Source organism: Periplaneta americana, chromosome 9 (assembly GCF_040183065.1).
Source record: "Periplaneta americana isolate PAMFEO1 chromosome 9, P.americana_PAMFEO1_priV1, whole genome shotgun sequence".
In the NCBI taxonomy this organism is placed as follows: domain Eukaryota; kingdom Metazoa; phylum Arthropoda; class Insecta; order Blattodea; family Blattidae; genus Periplaneta; species Periplaneta americana.
In genome coordinates, this window is record NC_091125.1 from 50,976,137 (window position 1) to 50,997,888 (window position 21,752).

Here is a 21,752-nt window from a genome sequence, read left to right on the forward strand (position 1 = left end):
GAAGTAGAAAAAGAAGAAGAAGAAGAAGAAAAAGAAGAGTTTAGCTTCTCGAGCCCATGGGATAAATGCTACTACGATTTCGACCACGACGAAGATTATGATTCCGACGAAGACTACAACTACAACGCAGACTGCGACGATGACGATGACTACGATTACGACGGTGACTAGGACTAAGACGATGACTGCGACCACGGCCATGACTGCAACCACGACGAAGATAACTACGACGATGAATACCGCCACGGTTATGACTGCGATCACGACGAAGACTACGACGATGATTACAACTACGACGAAGACTACGACGATGACTAAAACTACGACGATGACTACGACCACGGTAATGATTGCGACCACGACGAAGACTACGATGATGACTACAACTACGACGATGACTACGACCACGACGATGACTACAACTACGACGATGACTACGATCACAGTAATGAGTGCGACCACGACGGTGACTACAACTACGACGATGACTACGATCACGGTAATGAGTGCGACCACGACGATGACGATGACTACGACCACGACCACGACGATGACTACGACCACGATCACGACGATGACTACGACCATGGCAATGACTGCGACCACGACGAAGACTACGACCACGGCAATCCATTATAATAATTTCAATGTCAATGTTTTTTTCTCCCATAATATATATCACTAGTGAGGTTCTGATCTGTCTTCGGACAGTTGACTAAACAACATACATATGGCTCATGCAAATCACGTAAAGAAATGTATTCATACCTCCTCAGATAGAAAGTATTTGTATATGTAGAATTTGATACTACTCAGAAGTTAAATCGATGCAATATGGGTTATCGATATTCTGTTATAGGACGTACACTGGTATATTCGTTTCATATATAATGAACATAAAGTTTTTCAATGTTGCATCCTAAGAAGCTGTATGGCTGTCACGAACTATCTTCTCTTTTGAAACTAATATTTAAATCAAAACAGGATCCTCAACCTTGACACACTGACAAAAAAACTACTATGACGAAGATGGCCATGCAACTAGTATTATATAATCCAACATTCTTTCTTTTTTTATTTTTGCTCGTGTCCCTAACATATTATAACTCATGGTCATATGTCAATATGGCTATGTTTAAAGAGCATGGTTGGAACGATCGCGTAAATATGGTTTGAAGGTCGAGAACGTGAATGATGAGACATTGTGTATAGGATAGCCTACACGTTTGATAGTGGAAGGAAATTCGTTAATTTAACGTGATTCATGAACACAATCCTACTGTGTAGTAGTCGCTCGCATAGTGCTTTTATTCTTGTCAAACTGGAGTATAGGGGTGGAAGGAGAGAGTACGATGGGGAAGCGAATAAAAGGTAAAGAGGTCTCACTTATTACCAGGCTTCGAGACTTTGGACCCAATAGAGCAGTTCAGTGGGAAATGCGCATAACGGCGTACTGAGTATAGTGGTGAAGCGTACAGTGGGTGGGGGTACTGTATAATGAATGCCAATAGATACGCAAAGGAAAACGCTCTGGATTTGAAGGTTCTGACGAATAATTTGGTTTTCATACAAACCTCTTCTCAAACTGTGTCTGAAACTATTACACGGTTAGAAAAGTCAGAGCAAGAGATGCCGGAAACCCTCAAATTAGTTGAGAAAATGACACAGAGAATTAATGAGACACCAAGTACACCGGTTACTGAACGTGTAAAACAGAAGTGGAAATCAATTTTATGTAAAAATAACGGATATGGAACATTGTATAATATAAACAGGAAATTAATGGACATAGAGTCACCCGAGAATAAAGGACTGTCTCTTAGAGACTACAATGATGTTAGGTTTTTCCCTTTTGCTCCTATCACGTCATGCGACTTAGAGCGCAGCTTTTCACAGTAAAAACTTTGTTTGGCAGATAACCGAAAAAGATTTACGTTTGAGACACTGAGAATGTATCTTGTAGTACATTTCAATTCGGTACTGTAACTGCACTTCCTAAAGACGATCAATAGGATAAATGAAGAAATTAAAATTGCGACATGTTTATTTCCACCATTAACACTGTGTATAATAATTAAACAAAAATGCTTATAAAAGACAGGAGAATAAATGCTTTTCACATTGTCATTGTGTAATGTATATTTACTTTCAGAATGTACATGTGTGTGCGTTCCCCATACTACCGTACTCTATTCTAAATAGCAACGTTGTTACCTCAACACATCTCTACCTTTCACTACCTGCAGCGAGTCAACAATCTATAGTACATGCACAGTAATGTTATTGTATCGGGTCCCAAGTCTCGAAGCCTGCTTATTACTTTGAATTTTTTGGTCTGTTATTTAATGATGCTGTACTAGGTTATTTAGAGTCGATGGAATTGGCGATAAATAGATTGTATTTTGCGGGAGGAGTCCGAGGATTCCCCAGATATTACCTGGCAATTGTCTTAGAATTGGGGAATACTCGGAAAACATCACAACCAGGTAGTCAACCTAAGGAGGATTCGAACCCACGCCAAGTGCCGCTCCGGATCAGCACGCAAACTCGTTACCTCCTGAGATACACAGCTGGCTTCTATCTGATCTCAGTGTCAGTACTGCGACCTTTCAAGATCTATTTCGCTAACCCTCAAGCTAGACGCATTTCCAAATCCACACGGGCTAGCTAGAAGTCGTTCCATTGCAGTCAACCTCCAGTTGAAAACTTTTTCAGAGAAAATATTTAGGGCTTAAAGATATCCACCAGGATTTATGTTCAAATCCAGTATAACTCCAAATGTTAAAGAAATCAAGCAACGAAAACAGAACATAAATTACACAAGTTAGGGACCTAAAAGATCGGAAATATAGGCGTCTCAAAATGTAGGCCTACACGCAGAATTCGTTCCTGAACACAAGTCCTGGAATGGAACAGTGGGGTTATAGTGCCCCAGCGTATGTTATTTCTTTCGCAAGTTAATGTTGGAAGCTCTGATTAATGACAACCTACGTGACTTTTAGTTTGAGTGTAGCTTGTTTCAGTAGCTGCTTTGACCTAGCACTAGTGAGATGTATCCTGTGTGTACCGCTGTGCTTGGGGCATATCTTACGCCAGTATTCTTTTTATGTAATTTTATGTACTGTTACTCATGTAGGACACCAAAACCACTGTTATTTGCAGCGAGTGTGGGAAATTTGTTTGCAAGAATCATAGTTTACCTGTCTGCCTTGAGTGCAATAACTAAAAACATCCTCAGTGAAGATAATAATGTATTTGTGCAGGTTATTATTAATCCAAAAGTATATTACCAGTTTTTTTTCCAAATCAAAAGTGCTCAGTGTTAATAAATTGGTTTTTAATATATGGGCCACTCTATGTCCCACAATTCCATTCTTGCTATTTAGAATATTTAATGGTTATTGCATACTATAATTATTTTATAGACAACAATAACAAGTTACATGAAATATAAAGTCGCATCTTTTTTTCATATTGTATACCTGACATTTTCGTGACGAAATGGCGGTATCTTAGTTTGGGATTTAATTAAAATTAGGCGCAAGATTTGAGGTAATTTGTACTTGCATACATTATATTGTAACCTGTAATTTTGATGTTACTTGAAAATTGTTTCCTTATATTCTCTCTCTTGCTCATTATATTTTAAGAATAGACATATATGTTTCGTAATGTTTCATCCTGTCTGGCCTTCACGGAATCTGGAGGCAGGAAAATGATTGCAAAAATTCGTTGTCTTGTGGTCGAAATTCAAAAATCATTTCCTGAACCACGTCCTTTCACAACCTCTTCAGGAAGTCCACGTGCCAGCGGAATCTAGCGTACAGAGCAGAACGCTTTGAGGCCAAGGCCTTGTATGCACATTGCGTTGCCAAGGAGCTCAAACTGCGACATAAAAAAGAGCGTCCTCGCTCACGGTCCAGAACCTGACTCGACTTGTCTCACAGATTTCTGCTAATTTTGGTATAATTATAAAAAATTAACGTAATACCAAACATTTAAAATTTTTCTTTCTTCTTTCTTAGTCGGTTTAACTTCCCCATTTTCCGTCTTACACGTCACTGCGGGTAGGGGAGAAAGAATCACTGAATCACACACTAAACATCTCACAAGTGCGTGGTTGCTTGGTCATAGGATTAATATGGCACAGGATCAGCAGACACATTAATTACAGGACAATCACAAGACAAAGGACAAACACTCAGCCTAGTGGACGGAAGATAAATTTCCCGACGCCGGAAATCGAACATCGGTCCGCTTGGTCGAGAAATGCAGGTGCTATCCACATAATAACAACGGCAGACTAGAATTTAAATTCGTATTTAAAATACGTACCTTATAATTTAACATATTACTTTGAAACAGATATAGAAATGATATCCTTTGAAAATTGTGCATCTGTTTGTACACAATTTATCAGATATTCTACATTTTTCATACTTTAGATTTATTAAGAAAGTGATCCTTCATTTCACGATAATAGTTACAGGAAGAACAATTATTTTAGTATCTATTGCGCGTGTAAATTTAGAAAATTTTTCTTTTTTCCGTATTGGTATCGAAAGCCAAGAGTATAACATTTTTCAGCGACAAATGCACAATTTTTTTAGAACATTTAATTAACGATACTTTTTCATCTACAGTGTTATTTAGCGTCAGGGAAATTGATGATAGTGAAATGGTATTTTGGAGAGAAGAGTCCAAAAATTCGGTATGTATTACCTGATATTCGCCTTGCTGTTGGGAAAAAATCGGAAAATCCCCAAGAAGGTAATCAGCCTAACCGGGATTCGAATCCACGCCTCTCATCACGAGTTTATTTAGTTACCCCTAGGTTGGATATTATAAGTTATAATGGTGTGTAGTATGAAAATAAAATCATTTATCTTTTATGGACTTGTACAATTTATTTTATATTATGTATTCATGTTGTAATACTTTCATAATCCGTATAGTTACACATATACTATTACCGAAGAACTGTGATTTATTTGAATATTATGTCAAGAGTGCTAATTTTGACTACTTTCTGTCGGTAATTGGTATAGTAAAAACTATCTTAGATTTATAAAACGTAATGTGATTTACCTTTAACTTCAAGGAAGAATAGGTGCTATCATGGATTTGGTAGAAACTTCACTGCCTGATTTGAGGAGACGGATGAAAATTTGTTATCTTTTGGTCAGAAATCAAATTTTTCATTTTATTTTCTATGTTTATTTCTTTTTTTTTTTTGTAGAAGAATGAACCTATGATGGCTACTTTACATTTTGACAAAATTTTAGGATCCTACGAAGGTAATTAATTATGCAATCTTCAAGAAGACTGCACTCATTGAATTTAAATGCATACAATCTTTTAAACTCATTTTCCGGACCTTTTTTTTGCCGCTCTTCTTTGCATTCACATTGTTAAGGATTGCACAAATGTTAGGCTAGGAAGCTGAAATATTTTCTGTTTGTTTTTGCAAATCAAGATTTCAGGTATAACTTCCTGTAAAGTTGATTTGAATAATTTCGAGGGAAAAATTGTTCCGGGGTCGGGCATGGAACCCCGGGACCTTTGGTTTAATGTACCAACGCTCTTCCAACTGAGCTACCCGGGAACTCTACCCGACACCGATTTTGGTTTTCTGTTGACATTCAAATTATTCAAATCAACTTTACAGGGAGTTATACATGAAATCTTGATTTGCATAATACACGTCACTGTTCGTCAACAGAAAACCACAATTTAAGTCACACAGAGTTAGTGTGCACTCGAAGTTGGTTGCTTGACGGTTGTCAGCCCACTTTGAGGTCTGTGGATATAGAGGGAAAAATTGGATCGGTGTCGGGTGGAGTTCCCGGGTAGCTCAGTTGGTAGAGCGTTGGTACGTTAAACCAAAGGTCCCAGGTTCGATGCCCGGCCCCGGGACAATTTTTCCCTCGAAATTATGCTTGTTTTTAAATTATACGTAACAAAGTTATATTGACATTTTTTAAAAAAGGAAATAGTGCTTTTAATAAAGAAATATAATGTGTGCATGCACTCCGTAAATTTTATACATTTGAATGTGAATATGTCAATGTTTAATTTCCCTCCCCTGTATTTACAAGGTAAAACTAAAAAAAATGTGAGAACATAGGCACTTTTCAAAGAGATCAAATATTTCTGACATAATACCGTACTTGAAATTTGGGAAGGATGAAAAATTTGGAAAATATTCAAATCATTTTTTAATTTAAATAAATTTTAAACTACTGAACCTATAAATTAACCTTAAATACATCATTGCCGATATCAGTAGGAGTATGGACAACAAATCAAGCCTTTATCTTAAAAAATGTATAAAATAGAAATTACACTCACCGCCTCCCTTAAATTATTTCGGACAAAGTGCATCTGCTTTCTTATCGTGCATTAATGAAGAAAATGGTCTAGTTCATGGCAAAATGAAAGACCAAGAATTGGTGATATTCAAGTTGCAGAGGTTCTTCTTGGAAACGAAAACCTACGTAGAGGAAGCCATTATCAGTGAGCAGTGCTAATGTATTAAGCAAGAATTGTTTGGAAAACGTTACGTTATTTTCTGAAAATGTATCGTTATAAACTGCAAATTATAATTGAATTGAAGAAAGTTGATTATAGAAAGAGGTACAACTTTTCGTTATAGCCTATGTATTAACTGAGAAATTGAATCAGATTGGCTATCTCTAATACTGTGGACAGATGAGGCCCACTTTAAGTAATTTTGGAATATGGACAACAGAAAATCCACATGTGAAGACGAAATCCCATTGTTGGCTCATTCCACAGAAGCTTAGTTCATCTTGATTGATCAAGTTGTTTCGCAGTTATATCAATTTCATCGATGTTGTTCACTTAATGATAAACTCTATATAGGCTCTATTTCCTTCCATTCATCTATTTTTAATTGTGATTATAACAAAAGGAAAGCTTTGCTCTGTTATTTTTATTAGACGTTTGCTGCAATATCACCATATTACCACAGTCTAGTATATACAGTCACGAAGCTCAATACGTAGTAAATATGCATCCATAGATAGTTGCTAACCACTCGGATCGCTACTATCGCCTCATTACAGACAATGCGAAATAGTACCGGCACAGTCTATTGTTCCTAGCACCCTCACAATTCAAGCTTCGTGACTGTATATACTAGACTGTGATATTACCTGGATTATTTATATAGTTAAAGAAAGAAGCTAATAAAGAATGAAGTTATCATCGGTGATGTAGATTTTACCATACTTGTTGTTAAGCTTAGGTTCGAAGTTTATTCATGAGCAGTGGATTTTTAAGGGCAGATAAACTTTCTGAACATGGCTTCCTTTGGAAGAGAATTAAAGTCCGGAATCTCGTGTCTTGAATTTTTGAAACCTAACACAGTCTTGTTCTTAATTCAGAGAGCCTGCACTAAATTTATCGGTTAGTTGATCTAAAAGAGGAAGAAGGTAATGCTACATTATTTAGAAGATATTAAAAATGTTTCAGTCAGATTTAGCTGTTTGTAACGACCTAAACGAACAGGATACCCATATCACTCCACTTTTTACCCGAAGACTAAGATAGATTCTGTCGTCTAAAAGTTGAGAATAGGAAAAGTTCAGTCTTTAATGACCAGTTGTTTTCCTTCTCACTAGGTTCCCTGCTGTGCAGACAGACAGACCCACCTCTGTGAACCAGTGTCTTTATTAAAAGCTGCAGAGACGTCTAACTAGTAAATAAATAAATAAATAGTAATGATAATAGTAATCATCCTGGGCGCGAGAGCCCGTGAAGTGCCAAAACGCTTGCTACTCTAATGTCTACATGCCTCAGCAGAGATGAACGATTATTCAACCGGTACGGGGTAACATGTGATCAGCACGATACTCCTCCAGCCGTCGCGTCGTAGCGGTTTTTGAAACCGGATTGCGCTACCTATTGTAGCTTCCCAAATTCAATACGATGCTCGGTGGGCACCGATCCCTTACATTGACCAAAATTTCATGAGACAAATAAAATAAAAATGAGAACAGTGCAAAATATTAGGGCGAGCACAAATCAATACGCTGTGAGATATCCGGAGTGGAAAGATGACTGAAAGTGATGTAAAATATATGTGAAAATCGTATCGTGCATTAGCTTCTCGCTGATAGATACTGGCCTAACGCAAGCTACTATTTAAACATTTATTTCTAATGTACCAACTATCACCATCACTACCACAAAAAGAAGAAGAAGGAATAAAGCTGAAGCACCATCTTCATATTAATCACATTCATGACTATGATATTAATCATCATGAACATCATAATATGTCTTACCAACACTGCATAGCCCCATAAAACGGCATTTTCTCTTGAACTATAATCTATTTGAGCATAAATGACTGAAAAAAACAGTATATGATAAAGGTAGCTATCAATATTACGGTAGAATGCGCGTGAAATTGTTACCTTGTTACGTGCACTTCCTATTTTATTTTTCGATCTATCGATTCTCAGAAGCTAGGGAGGTGAACGAATGAACAAACAGACAGGAAACAAGAAGTTTTCCGGCCTTGTCTCTCAGAAGAAAATTTCGTCACATTGTTTCACGACATTGACTTTTCTAGAAACGATGTTACAGTAAAACAGATACATACAAATAATTACCTGATAGAAATATCAGGATGATTCAAGAGGAATTGTAAATATTTTAGGGAGTGGTACTATGGACTATCTGAGTCAAAAAGTTTGATGTAAACATGTGTTCAATTTTCAATGGGTGTGAAGTAGAGATGAACAAAACTAACGGCCGCTCTCGCTCGTTGTGTTCGTTGCACTTGTCTATCGTATCTCGTCTCCTAACGCTCGTGCTCTTCGAGTCTTGCTTATCATTCTCGAAATAGCATTTGATCGACGTGGAAATATTTCGTAACTTCGAATAACATACATACTTAGTTACAAATAACTTTTAAGGAACCGGGAGATTCATTGAATAACATACATAATCGAAATAAATAACATTAGAGATATTCAATTGATACAAAAAGACAAAACAGTATCATAGTTATCAAAATGTTTTGATTCTATTATCAGATATTCCTTATGGTTATATAAATAGAAAAAAAAAACAGTTCTCAAATAAATTTACTTTTCTAAGAGACATTAAACATATCGTTAAATAAACCGTTAATACGTTTTTTACTTGAGATTGTACACTTGATTTCAAACAAACGGGAAAAAAATTCAAGGCTGCATGATGTTTGAGATTTGACTACTTCCGATGTCCTGAACGCTCGCTTGATTCATTCACAAGCAGTCTTTCCATCAACGACGTAGGTAATATTGTCGTGCGGGTTTTCGGCTTTGAGGGCGCTATTAGTCTTGCATTCTCGCTCGTTATTCAACTCTAGTGTGAAGATATACCGGTAGCTGTTTGAGTGTTACGAATAACGAGCCTGAATGTGTGGTGCGGTGTGACTGACGATCAGTTGATTAGGACTGCTGTCTTACGAATCGTTTTACAAAGCGCAGCTTCTTACACTTTCTGCAAAACAAGCTTTCAGTGATGTCGCAGGGGGTTCCCTTGGTTACAAGGATGTGCTTGTTCTTCCAGCATGTTGGAGCCCCTGTACACTTTAGCTATCAGGTCACACATCTAAATCTGACATTCCCTGAAAGGTAGATCGTTCGTGGTGGTCACACTTACTGGTCACCAAGGTCCGCAGACCTCACTCCTATCAATTTTTGTCAGCGGGGTGAATAAAATTCGAAGTGTATAAAAACAAAGCAAACACAAAAGGCGAATTCTGCAGTGCCTGGGAAAAGTGACATAAGTCAGTTTCCACAAACCTTTTTTGATAATTTATTGACAACTTACGCAACATCTGCTCGCTTGGAAAAAGAGACATAACTATTCCTCCCATTACAATAATTCATACAGAAAAAAATCAGATCGACATAAACCAGTGTAAGTTGTCAATAAATGATCAAAAAAGGTTTGTGGAAACTGACTTATGTCACTTTTCCCAGGAACTGCAGAATTGATTGCTTGAATTATGAATAGTGCTGCCCTCATAAAAACAAGATGACCTCAGAAGAACAACACTAATAGTTGTCAGAATAGCGGGAAACGGCATTGAAGCCAGTGATGGAATTTTTTAACCATTACTTTGAACTGTTGAAATGTATTGATACTATGACAAGTAATGTATATGATTACTAGAAGATATGAATATGAATATTAATATTAAGACTACTAGAATGCTGGCAATTAATGAAGACGAATAATAAGACTCGTTAACCCAAGAAAAGTAATGAATACACTAGGCTTAAGTTATGAATGTGAATATTAGGACTCTTAGGATGCAGGCAAGCAAAGCAGAATATTGCCAGATGAAGTGGAGACGAATATTAGGACTCGCAACTCAAGAAAAGTGATGCGTATAATAATGAGCTTATGATATGAATGAGAATATTGGAACTTGTAAAACCCTGGCAAGTAACGAATGCGATTACCGGAAGAGATGAAGACGAATATTAGGACTCATTAATCCGAGACAAGTAACAAATGCGATTACCGGAAGAGGTGAAGACGAATATTAGGACTCATTAACCCGAGACAAGCAACAAATACGATTACCGGAAGAGGTGAAGAATATTAGGACTCATTAACCCGAGACAAGTAACAAATATGATTACCGGAAGAGGTGAAGACGAATATTAGGACTCATTAACCCGAGACCAGTAACAAATCCGATTACCGGAAGAGGTGAAGACGAATATTAGGACTCATTAACCCGAGACAAGTAACAAATACGATTACCGGAAGAGGTGAAGACGAATATTAGGACTCATTAACCCGAGACCAGTAATAAATCCGATTACCGGAAGAGGTGAAGACGAATATTAGGACTCATTAACCCGAGACAAGTAACAAATACGATTACCGGAAGAGGTGAAGACGGATATTATGAGTCACTAACCCAAGACAAGTAACAAATACGATTACCGGAAGAGGTGAAGACGAATATTAGGACTCATTAACCCGAGACCAGTAACAAATCCGATTACCGGAAGAGGTGAAGACGAATATTAGGACTCATTAACCCGAGACAAGTAACAAATACGATTACCGGAAGAGGTGAAGACGAATATTAGGACTCATTAACCCGAGACAAGTAACAAATCCGATTACCGGAAGAGGTGAAGACGAATATTAGGACTCATTAACCCGAGACAAGTAACAAATACGATTACTGGAAGAGGTGAAGACGAATATTAGGACTCATTAACCCGAGACGAGTAACAAATCCGATTACCGGAAGAGGTGAAGACGAATATTAGGACTCATTAACCCGAGACAAGTAACAAATACGATTACCGGAAGAGGTGAAGACGAATATTAGGACTCATTAACCCGAGACAAGTAACAAATACGATTACCGGAAGAGGTGAAGACGAATATTAGGACTCATTAACCCGAGACAAGTAACAAATACGATTACCGGAAGAGGTGAAGACGAATATTAGGACTCATTAACCCGAAACCAGTAACAAATCCGATTACCGGAAGAGGTGAAGACGAATATTAGGACTCATTAACCCGAGACAAGTAACAAATACGATTACCGGAAGAGGTGAAGACGAATATTAGGACTCATTAACCCGAAACCAGTAACAAATCCGATTACCGGAAGAGGTGAAGACGAATATTAGGACTCATTAACCCGAGACAAGTAACAAATACAATTACCGGAAGAGATGAAGACGAATATTAGACTCATTAATCCGAGACAAGTAACAAATGGGATTGCCGGAAGAGGTAAAGATGAATATTAGGACTCATTAATCCGAGACAAGTAACAAATGCGATTACCGGAAGAGGTGAAGACGAATATTAGGACTCATTAACTCGAGACAATTAACAAATGCGATTACCGGATGAGGTGAAGGCGAAGTACTCGTTAACTCTCTAAAGTAAGGAATATGTTGCCTGAAGAGGTGAAGTTGAATATTAGGACTCATTAAACCCAGATAAGCAACGAATGTGATTACCGGAGGAGGTAAAGACGAATATTAGGACTCATTAACTCTATAAAGTAAGGAATATTTTGCCTAAAGAGGGGAAGTTGAATATTAAGACTCATAGAACCATGGTAAGTAACAAATATGGTTACCGGAAGAGTTGAAAAATAAAATGAGGACTGATTAACCATTGACGAGTAGCGCAAATGATGCCCGAAGAAGCGAAGATGAATTTTAGGACTTGTTAAACTCTGGTAAATATGAAGATGATTACTAGGAGAACGTCGTCATGATGGTCTTAAGGTTTTCCTGCTGGCCGTTAGATCCGAGTTTCTCAGGTTCAAAGCCGGTCGATGTGATGCATTTTAAAAGGAGTTAAATTCCACGGAAAAAATTGAAGCTGAGTGGTCTGTGTTGTATATTTACGTCAAGTACGGATATGAGAATGCTGTGTCTGATAGATGGCTCTAAGCAAAATTCGTCGGTTTTCTCCTCGTCCATCTTGAATTTCAACGCTGAATGGCCTCTGCAGTTGAAAACGTTGTTAAATGAAATAGGCCTACTGCTGCTGCATTATCAGGCAGTACATCTCATTTGACGATGTGTGTTAGAGGAAGAACAATTGTTTGAATACATCTGAAGTCTAATCAGTCTAATATGTTACTAGTCAGCGATGTATGCGGTCTAGGGGGGAAAGGAACTGGTCTCCTTATCTCGTGGCTTAGTTACCTCATGAGTGATGGCTTATTGGTGAGGTTTAAACCTATTTTCAGACAATTGAATAAACAAAACGATGTACGAGTAATACTAACGATATCGCTCTCAGCAGAGGTTCGAATCCGGTCTCTTGGATGTAATTTATAGTAAACGTTCGGCAAGAAATTACGAAAGTTTGTTTCCCCTACTCGGCATTACTTTGTTATGGTGTACTAATGGATGGATATAGTCGAATTGATCATTTTCTTTCAAGAAAAATTTCCGTGATTCAAATTTGTTATGCAAATTGTGTTCTCAAACAGAAAGCGAGCTGATTAGTTCTCGCGAGATTCACATTGAATGTTCTACATAGATAGCGATTTGTTTACACATTGGTATATGGAAATTGTCGAAGATTACGTCAAAATAAACATAACATTGCGATAATATGAAGCCAATTAGCCTGGTCCAGATTCTCCTCGGCAGTTAGCATTGCACTTCAAGATACAGTTAGGCAGTGTATTATATTGAGTTACTTATACAGGGACATCATTTTATTTTTACTTGCATTTTTATTGTACCTGCATTTCTGAATGTACTTCACTCCCACCCCTTCACTAATGTCCTTGCTCCCGTCAGACACACAAACTTACGGCCGCTGTTGCATTCGAAGTCTTCAAGCAGTGAAGTAAACACTGCAGTGTATAGTGTGTTTCATAAATATGATTGCGTTTTCTATAGAGGAAAGAACCTAGGTATATTAATAATATCGTACTAAAAATTATATTCAAGAAACGATAAATTCAATTTCAGAGAATATGCTTCAAAATGTTTTAATAATATGCGTACTGAATTGAAGCCTGCATTATAATGAACGGCAACCATTTTCAGCAACTTGTTTAAAAATTCAGATAAGCTTTTTTTGAATTTAGGTGGCTAGAAGCAAAGGAATGCTAGTGACATTTGTAATAACATGAGTTAAGTGCATCCAGTGTAAGAAAAAGTATCTAAAATTTTAGTGGCAAAGGGATATTTTAATCGCATCACACATTAAAATTTAAATAAAAATTTCACCGATTTTACGAAAGCTTAAATATTTAAACCCCATTTTCTCAAAAGTAACTTAAGTGCACTTACAGCCTTTTACTTATGACCCCCTCAATTTAAATGCACTCTCTATATTGTATGTTAACATCAATAATTAATATGCTACATAAAGTAGACATTACATAACGAACATAGCCGCCTGAAAAGTTGAGTTTTTGAAAAAAAAAAATGTTACTACTCTACTGTATTTTGATAAATTCCGTAAAAGTGATGATCAAACTGAAAATCGTAATATCGTATTTCCCTACAACATAAATGGATACACTACTTTTCTCTCCTCCTATACCTAGTAAAATGATTTGTTTACATATTGCACTAGTAATATCAAACTCCTGTAATGGAAGGAGGCAACAGTGTTTCCGAGTATAGCCAGGTTAATGTTAAAAATGTTGGTAAAAATAAAGTGATGTCCCTGTACAATACAGGGCACTTTTTCTATTTCAATTTATATGACAGGAGAGGCGGTGCCGAGAAGTTATAAGACAGGGCTTAGCTAGTTACTTTAGTTGTAACGGTTACAATTTCACCGTAAGAAATTTTATATTGCTCTATTTATCTTGTCTTTGCAAGGTTTCTTACGAATAAGTTTTACTAAAATTCAGACACGAAAATTTTTATAAAGTTAAAATTATATTTCAATCAGAATTAAGTTGCATGTCAAATTAAGAATGTAATGCAAAGTCACATATGTACTGTAGACAAGAAAATAACTTGTCGTAGTACTCGAAATAAAGTTGAAGACGTACTGTTGCTTTGTCATTTTTATCAAAGTAGATTTCGAATGATAACACTTGTCTAGCCAAATTGATTACACATAATAGTGGTCAGTTTTCCTATGTTATTAGGTTAAATGGAAATAATCTCATATGTATAAGCACAAAATTTCTTGGCTTACAAGCAAACCTTCTCATGAGGGCAGATAAAAAGGTTAATTGTTTTTCTTCCACCATGTTAATAATGTCAGAAGAAGTGCTTATACAAATTTTGGCCACACGACCGCAATTACGACGCTGTCCAGAAAGTGATTTTCCTGCGCATTTTACATAAAAAAGCATAATTTCATGGAGAGATTTATTGGAACAGATATAGGATTTGCTGCGCTATTTTTCAACATATTCCCCACCAGAAGTGAGACATTTGTCATACCGTGGGATCAACAGACAGATGCAGACGGCTGTCACACACTGGTTCCGATCCCAGGCGGCAGACTTCTACGACACAGGGATACAAAAGTTGATATACATCACGTCACGTGTCCTACAGTAGACACCCTGCTCACAAATACAAGTAACGCGCACTGCAGGGTCACTCTACAACAGATTCCTTTCTCCTAAACAAGCACAGTATACTTTCAGTTTAGCAATGTTCTTGAAGTTAAATTTTACAGCAAAGGTTATTGTAATCTAGGTTTAAACATTTCATTCAGGGCAGTACCTGTGTTACAGTTGTACCGGTGTTTTAAGTTAAAATTTTACAAAGATTGTTGTAATATAGGCTTAAACATTTTACTCAAGGCAGTACCTGTGTTACAGTTATACCGGTGATATATGTTTCACTGTGTCTTTTTTCTCTCTCTCTCTTTTCATATCTTACATTTATTTTATTTTTATTATTTTTGTGAAATTTGGTTTGAAGTTAGATTAGTTGTAATTTTGATAATTAATGATAACGGTAGTAATCATAATAACTGTTGTTTTACTATTTTATTATTAGTAGTATTATTTTTGTTTTCTTTGAAGATTCAAACTGTGCATAGTTATAGCACGAATGGCCGTACGGGCTCGTGCGAAGGATCTTGTGTACATGCGTTTGTATAATTTATTATGCATCAATAAATGCACTTATCTATCTATCTAGCTATCTATCTAGTTATACCGGTGTTTTAAGTTAAAATTTTACATCAAAGATTATTGTAATATAGGGTTAAACATTTCCATTAAGAGTAGTGCCTGTGAAACAGTAGCATTTTAAGTTAAAAGTTTACAGCAAAGACTATGTTTATTCTTTTGTAATACACAACACGGTCCCGTCCTTGATGTGGGAGTAGTCGTAGCCTACATCGTACATCACCACGCGCCTCTACCCTTAGTCAAGTCACTTGGTTCATTGCATAAACTCCGTACTCACTCAACTTCAAAGAGTAGTGGTTAAGATTACGGTCTCTACATATAACCTACACAGTACAAATATATAGGCCTACACTTAAACTGTATAATGTTTACATGAAGTAAATTATCACACTTTGGGATTATAAAGAACGCTTTTTGTCTGTAAAGCAGATAACGAAAGTTAATTTTCATACATGGCTATGTATCTATGTATCTTTGAGATAAGTGTGAACACTGAAGTGATTCCGAACATAAGAAATTAACTGAATTGTGATATTAGGAAAACGTGTAATAAAAAATAATCTTAACACTCAGTTTACTTTCTCATTAAACGAAGTGAAAAGTAGAGTATTGTAGTGATGAAAAATACCCACTTTGAGATTTTTACGGCTGTATAATTTTTCAGCATTACTGATATCGAAAAAGTGATTTTGGCCATATCGTCTGTCGGTATACAAAGGTTCTCCTCAAACTGTTGTATGGATTTCATTCCTATTCATTACATCTGAGAGAGTTAATTGATCCGGAAATTACATAATTGAAATGTAATAATAATTTTAGTAGAAATATTATTTGGCTTTTATTTGAAGTAAAGAAAATGACGAAAGGCCATGAAATTATCCAAATGATTTGTAGCCTATATTTTTTTCTTGTATAAGATGAATAGATACATTAAATAAGCAGCTTTGTACATCCTCAGAAGCCTAAGTAGCCTACCAAGACAAGATTATATGCAGACTTTGGTTGCCTCGTGGCTATGCGAGGTAGCCATTACCTTTAGTGAAAAGAGCTTCATTGTACTTCCTGCAGTAATAGTAGAGTTTTTACAACCTCTGTTGTTAAACCAAAACAAAGCCTGTATATTCTTTAATTGAAAAAAAGAAACGTTAATCATAGATTAAATATCCAAGGTCGTTTACAAACGCATGAGTAATGATGATACAGTATCAAGACAATGCAATTGGAGATAAAAATCAATTGCATTCAGATATGGATTCTCCAGTTTAGACGAAACAAATTGTAACGTAGATGGGTAGACTGATTGTTTAAGTAAAGAAATTGTCATTCCTATTACATGGATTTCTCGAGGTACTTCATGACTTTGCTATAGAGTTAGTTTAGTATGAATTTTTCGACTGACTGAGAGGATTCGATCCCCGGATCTTGCTTTTGTACTTCTTAATTCCGAACTCCGATTCCAAGTGATTCCAAAAGATTCAAGTTAATAGACCTACTACTTTAAAACGGAAATACGCAATCGATCGAAACATCATACGAACCAGAATGTTCCGCAGCAGTGGTTATAAAAGCTCGAATCCTAGTGTCGGTAATCATTCACGGTTCGAATCTCTGAAACTCGTGACAGCAAAAGTGAAAGATAGCAACAGAATACGTTACAGCAAGCAGAATAAGTCGACGTCGTCCAACTCCATGCGGGTAGTCGTCGATCTCGTGCTTCTTAGATCATAAATTGTCCGTCACGGTCTAAATACAACGTTTTTCATGAAGTGAATAAAATGAATTGTTTTAAAACTCTTCGTTATCTGTTCTTTAAAGACACATTCTTAATATGCCCGTTGCTTATCTCGAATCAAACTAAATAAGTTAGTTTGAGGGACTGGATATAACTTACATATTAAGATATGATATTATTGTAACTACGCGAAAGAGCAAGTAACTCGATAAAATATTATCCAAAAGAAATCCAACTAGGATAAAAGTCGGAAAGCCGAAAGAAAATAAATAATTAACATAAAGTTATCACACTAAAACTAAATTCGTAGGTCAAGTGATGATGTTAGTATACGTTATACTCGCCCCCGAGTTCGGCTGCAAAAACATTAAATACATCCCACATATCTCTACTGCAATTTGGGCTGCCTAAATAAAAATGAACGGCTCAAGTTACATACCCAGAACAGTAATAGGCTATAATTGCAACATGATAGAGGAAATGAATAGTTCTGAAACGCGTAAAACATTCATTCATTCATTCATTCATTTATTCATTCATTCATAGTGTTCTGCCCAAGAGCAGGTCTTTCACTGCAAACTCAGTGTTCTCCAGTCTTTACTAATTTCTGCCTTCCTCTTTGTCTCCTCATATGATCCATATATCATAAGCATAAAACATACAAGAAGAAAATATGTCAACTTGATGACACTTATTTTTCCTAGTTCTATTTAAGATCCAGATCTCAATGTCGTAGACAAACATAGAGCAAAATGTGAATTTCATCATTAGCAGCGTCTATTAGACAAATTAATTATTTTTAAGACTTTATTTCGATAATAGTGCACATTTCTGTGAGCTATATATCAGTAAGCCATCACCTTATTTGATGGTGGTGTCTAATCTAGCTTTTTCATGGAAGCTTTTCTTTGTTATGCCTAACGTTCTGTGGAAGTTTGCAAGTTTTTCTCCAACATTCGTAGGTCGTAAACAACAGAGATTACAGCTCAAATAGCAGAAGTGATTCAATTATTCAAATATATTATTTTGTGCTGTTTTATTGTGGGCAGTTTTTTCGCTATTAAAACTCGATACTTTAGATAACTTTGTAGGAATTTTTGTGAAACTACATTTGTTCAGAAATTTATTATAAATTATATTTGGGCCACCTGAATTTTGTTTCTGGGTCTGTACAGTAATTTTCTTTGTAGATGCTCAGTATTATGAATATCCCTATACAAGCAGCAAGTACAATACAGGCCACATGATATACTTTTCGTAAATAATAATTTGTATTTTTTATAGTTTATATACAATTCTCTTGGTTCGTTTTGCGGCAGCTCATAGAGGACCAAAGTTTCACCAGCTGACTGCTGTCTCTGCGAAACTGAACGATTATGAAACAGTACGGTGTTAATGTGTGGTCACAACGATGACTTACAAAATCTTATTTAGCTACACACTGTAGTTCTCCAAATTCACCACGATACCGTGTGAGCAGCGGTCCCATTCACCGACCAATACTTTATGATACAATTTCTAAGACTCGAACTAGTACTCATCCCATACAGATATTCTAAGACCAAACACCCTGCATCTCGGAGCTACGGTACTTGATCAGAGCTACATAAATATTTCAAAAGATCAGTCATCCAGTTTATAATTAAGGTAGGCCTACATAAATAATATAGTTTATAATTAAGGGAATTAGGCCTGAAATTTTCAACTGCTGAATTTTTTTAAGTAAACTTCTTCAAATTTTTATCACAGTTATTATGTTCTATCATACCAAATTTGAACACTATAGGTCAAATAGGCTTTTATTATTTCTTTATTGTCACAAGGGGGATAAATACTTAAGGGGTTAGGTACAGCTTACAGCAGAAAAAGTTTTGGAAATATTAAACATTTTTTTCCTCCATTACTGTATCTTGTAAGTTAGAATTTATAAAACAGTTATATTACCGGTTGTTCTGTATGGTTGTGAAACTTGGACTCTCACTCTGAGAGAGGAACATAGGTTAAGGGTGTTTGAGAATAAGGTGCTTAGGAAAATATTTGGGGCTAAGAGGGATGAAGTTACAGGAGAATGGAGAAAGTTACACAACACAGAACTGCACGCATTGTATTCTTCACCTGACATAATTAGGAACATTAAATCCAGACGTTTGAGATGGGCAGGGCATGTAGCACGTATGGGTGAATCCAGAAATGCATATAGAGTGTTAGTTGGGAGACCGGAGGGAAAAAGACCTTTAGGGAGGCCGAGACGTAGATGGGAGGATAATATTAAGGTGGATTTGAGGGAGGTGGGGTATGATGATAGAGACTGGATTGGTCTTGCACAGGATAGGGACCGATGGCGGGCTTATGTGAGGGCGGCAATGAACCTTCGGGTTCCTTAAAAGCCATTTGTAAGTAAGTAAGTATTACTGTATCTTGTACAATAATGAAAATTGGTAAGTGCAATGTAAAACACTGTCCTTCTGCTATATGATAAAAATATTTTTACGTTTAAAAAATTATTCATATATATTTTTTTTCTTCAAAATTCATAATGGTAGTAGTTCACTGTGCAATGATGAAGCGTTTCCCTTATAACTCATAAACTTGTTAACTTCATGTTCTCTCTCTTTTATTTTATTGCTGAAACTCGTGTTTACAATATCATGCTCTTTCAGCTACATTCTTTAGTAAATAATATTTTTTTTATTTTGTGTTAGAAGAAAATACTGATATTTGACCATTTTTAAAGGAATTTATTTTTTTATCAGACAATCCATCAAAGGTAGAGAAGTGATCTTGCATCATATTCTAGATATGATATGCATAAATACACACAAACCATTTCATCACAGAATGCTGTATAGTTTTTTAGTTATGTGGGAAACGCTTCATCACTGCACAGTGAACTGAATTTTGAAAAAAAAAAAAAAAAAAAAAGTAAATATTTTTTTTAATCGTAAAAACATTTCATTCATATAGCAGAAGGGCAGTGTTTTATACATATTAATTTTCATTATTGTACAAGATACAGTAATGGAGAAAGATAATGTTGAATTTTTACAAACTTTTATTGCTGTAAGCTGTACCTAACCCATTAAAGTTGTCTGCCTGGTATCCCAGGTGACCATAAATGATCCAGAAAAAAATAATACAACAGAAAAAATATCAGTAGGCCTATAAAGAAGGAAAACGTAATACCTAGGTAACAAAATTACAAATATACAATTAAAAAAATGACAATAATGAAAGAAATATCTTCAAGATGAAAAATACAGCTAAATATAACTAAAAATACCGCTAAGTACAATACAAAATATTATGTAGCATATGCAAGGAATTTCGCAAAATAGACTACTCGTATTTTTACAAATTTTAATAATTTCGTTTGAAATATCGAAAGAACGTTGCAAATTTAGTTCTTCGAACTGAAATTTGGTCAGTAGTTACTACAAACTTAGATGATTAAGAATTGCTTTGGGTTTTGTTGCGTGATTAATATATTTATAGCAAACATTTTTTAAACTTTTATTTCGCCATATTTTAACATTCATCGATATAAAATTCACACTAAAATACAGAGCAAATTCAATTTCACATACATTTATGAGGATATCCAGAAAGTTTCAAAGTGATACGGCAAAATTTGAGATGCGAGGAGCATTCTATACACAGAAACACGAATAAAAAATGAAAATCGAAAAAATGGCATACAAACGTAAAAACATGTACTAACCTTAGCATATCTTTGCACTATATGGGCCTATTACCCCGCATGGGCTTGAAAATTTTCGCAGTACAAAATTGATGATATTTTATGAAAGAAAAATATATTGAAGTATTTTCAAGCACGAAAATGAAAAATTGATAATTTTGACGAAATGTAAAAATTTCTACCCTACCCCGTAATATATGTTGAAAACAGTTCTCCAATGATGAATTATAAATAAATTTCTTTTCTGCTTATACAGAATACTAACTTACCTAGCATCGTGAGCTGTGTTGCGAGCTTGGTCGCTAGCTGTGTAGCACATGCGAAATTGCGGTTATTCACCTGATTCCTGCGGTTGCGAACTTTTCAGTTGAACAACTATTGGAATTAAATTGCAATCCGCAATGATATTTATAAGGCGGCGCGGAGCGGCTCCAGCGACACGCCTCCTCGGCCCCGTCATCGCAGCGAAGAGTCGCGCGCAACAGTGGCACCTGTTACCTGAAGGACGCGGGACCTTGGCCCACTGCACCCAGCCACTGTTCGACTCCCGAATATTGTCCACTCATTCTCTAGATCGCTTCCATTTGCTTTTCGCATCCTGCCTAACGTCTCGGCTCGGCATGGAGAAAGATCACGCTCGTTTGCTTACACAACAAGACACGTGCCTCTCT

The 21,752-nt window shown here is 36.1% G+C and overlaps 1 protein-coding gene across 1 annotated transcript in view; it reads right to left on the bottom strand.

Moving 5' to 3' along the window:
• Positions 1–21,520, bottom strand: part of LOC138705919 (juvenile hormone esterase-like) — a 61,014-nt gene extending 39,494 nt beyond the window's left edge. Inside the window, exon 1 of the mRNA XM_069834687.1 lies at positions 21,351–21,520. Coding sequence (XP_069690788.1) covers positions 21,351–21,357 — 7 coding nt within the window. The 5' untranslated portion in view covers positions 21,358–21,520. The remainder of the gene's footprint in view (positions 1–21,350) is intronic.
• Between the last annotated feature and the right edge of the window lie 232 nt (positions 21,521–21,752).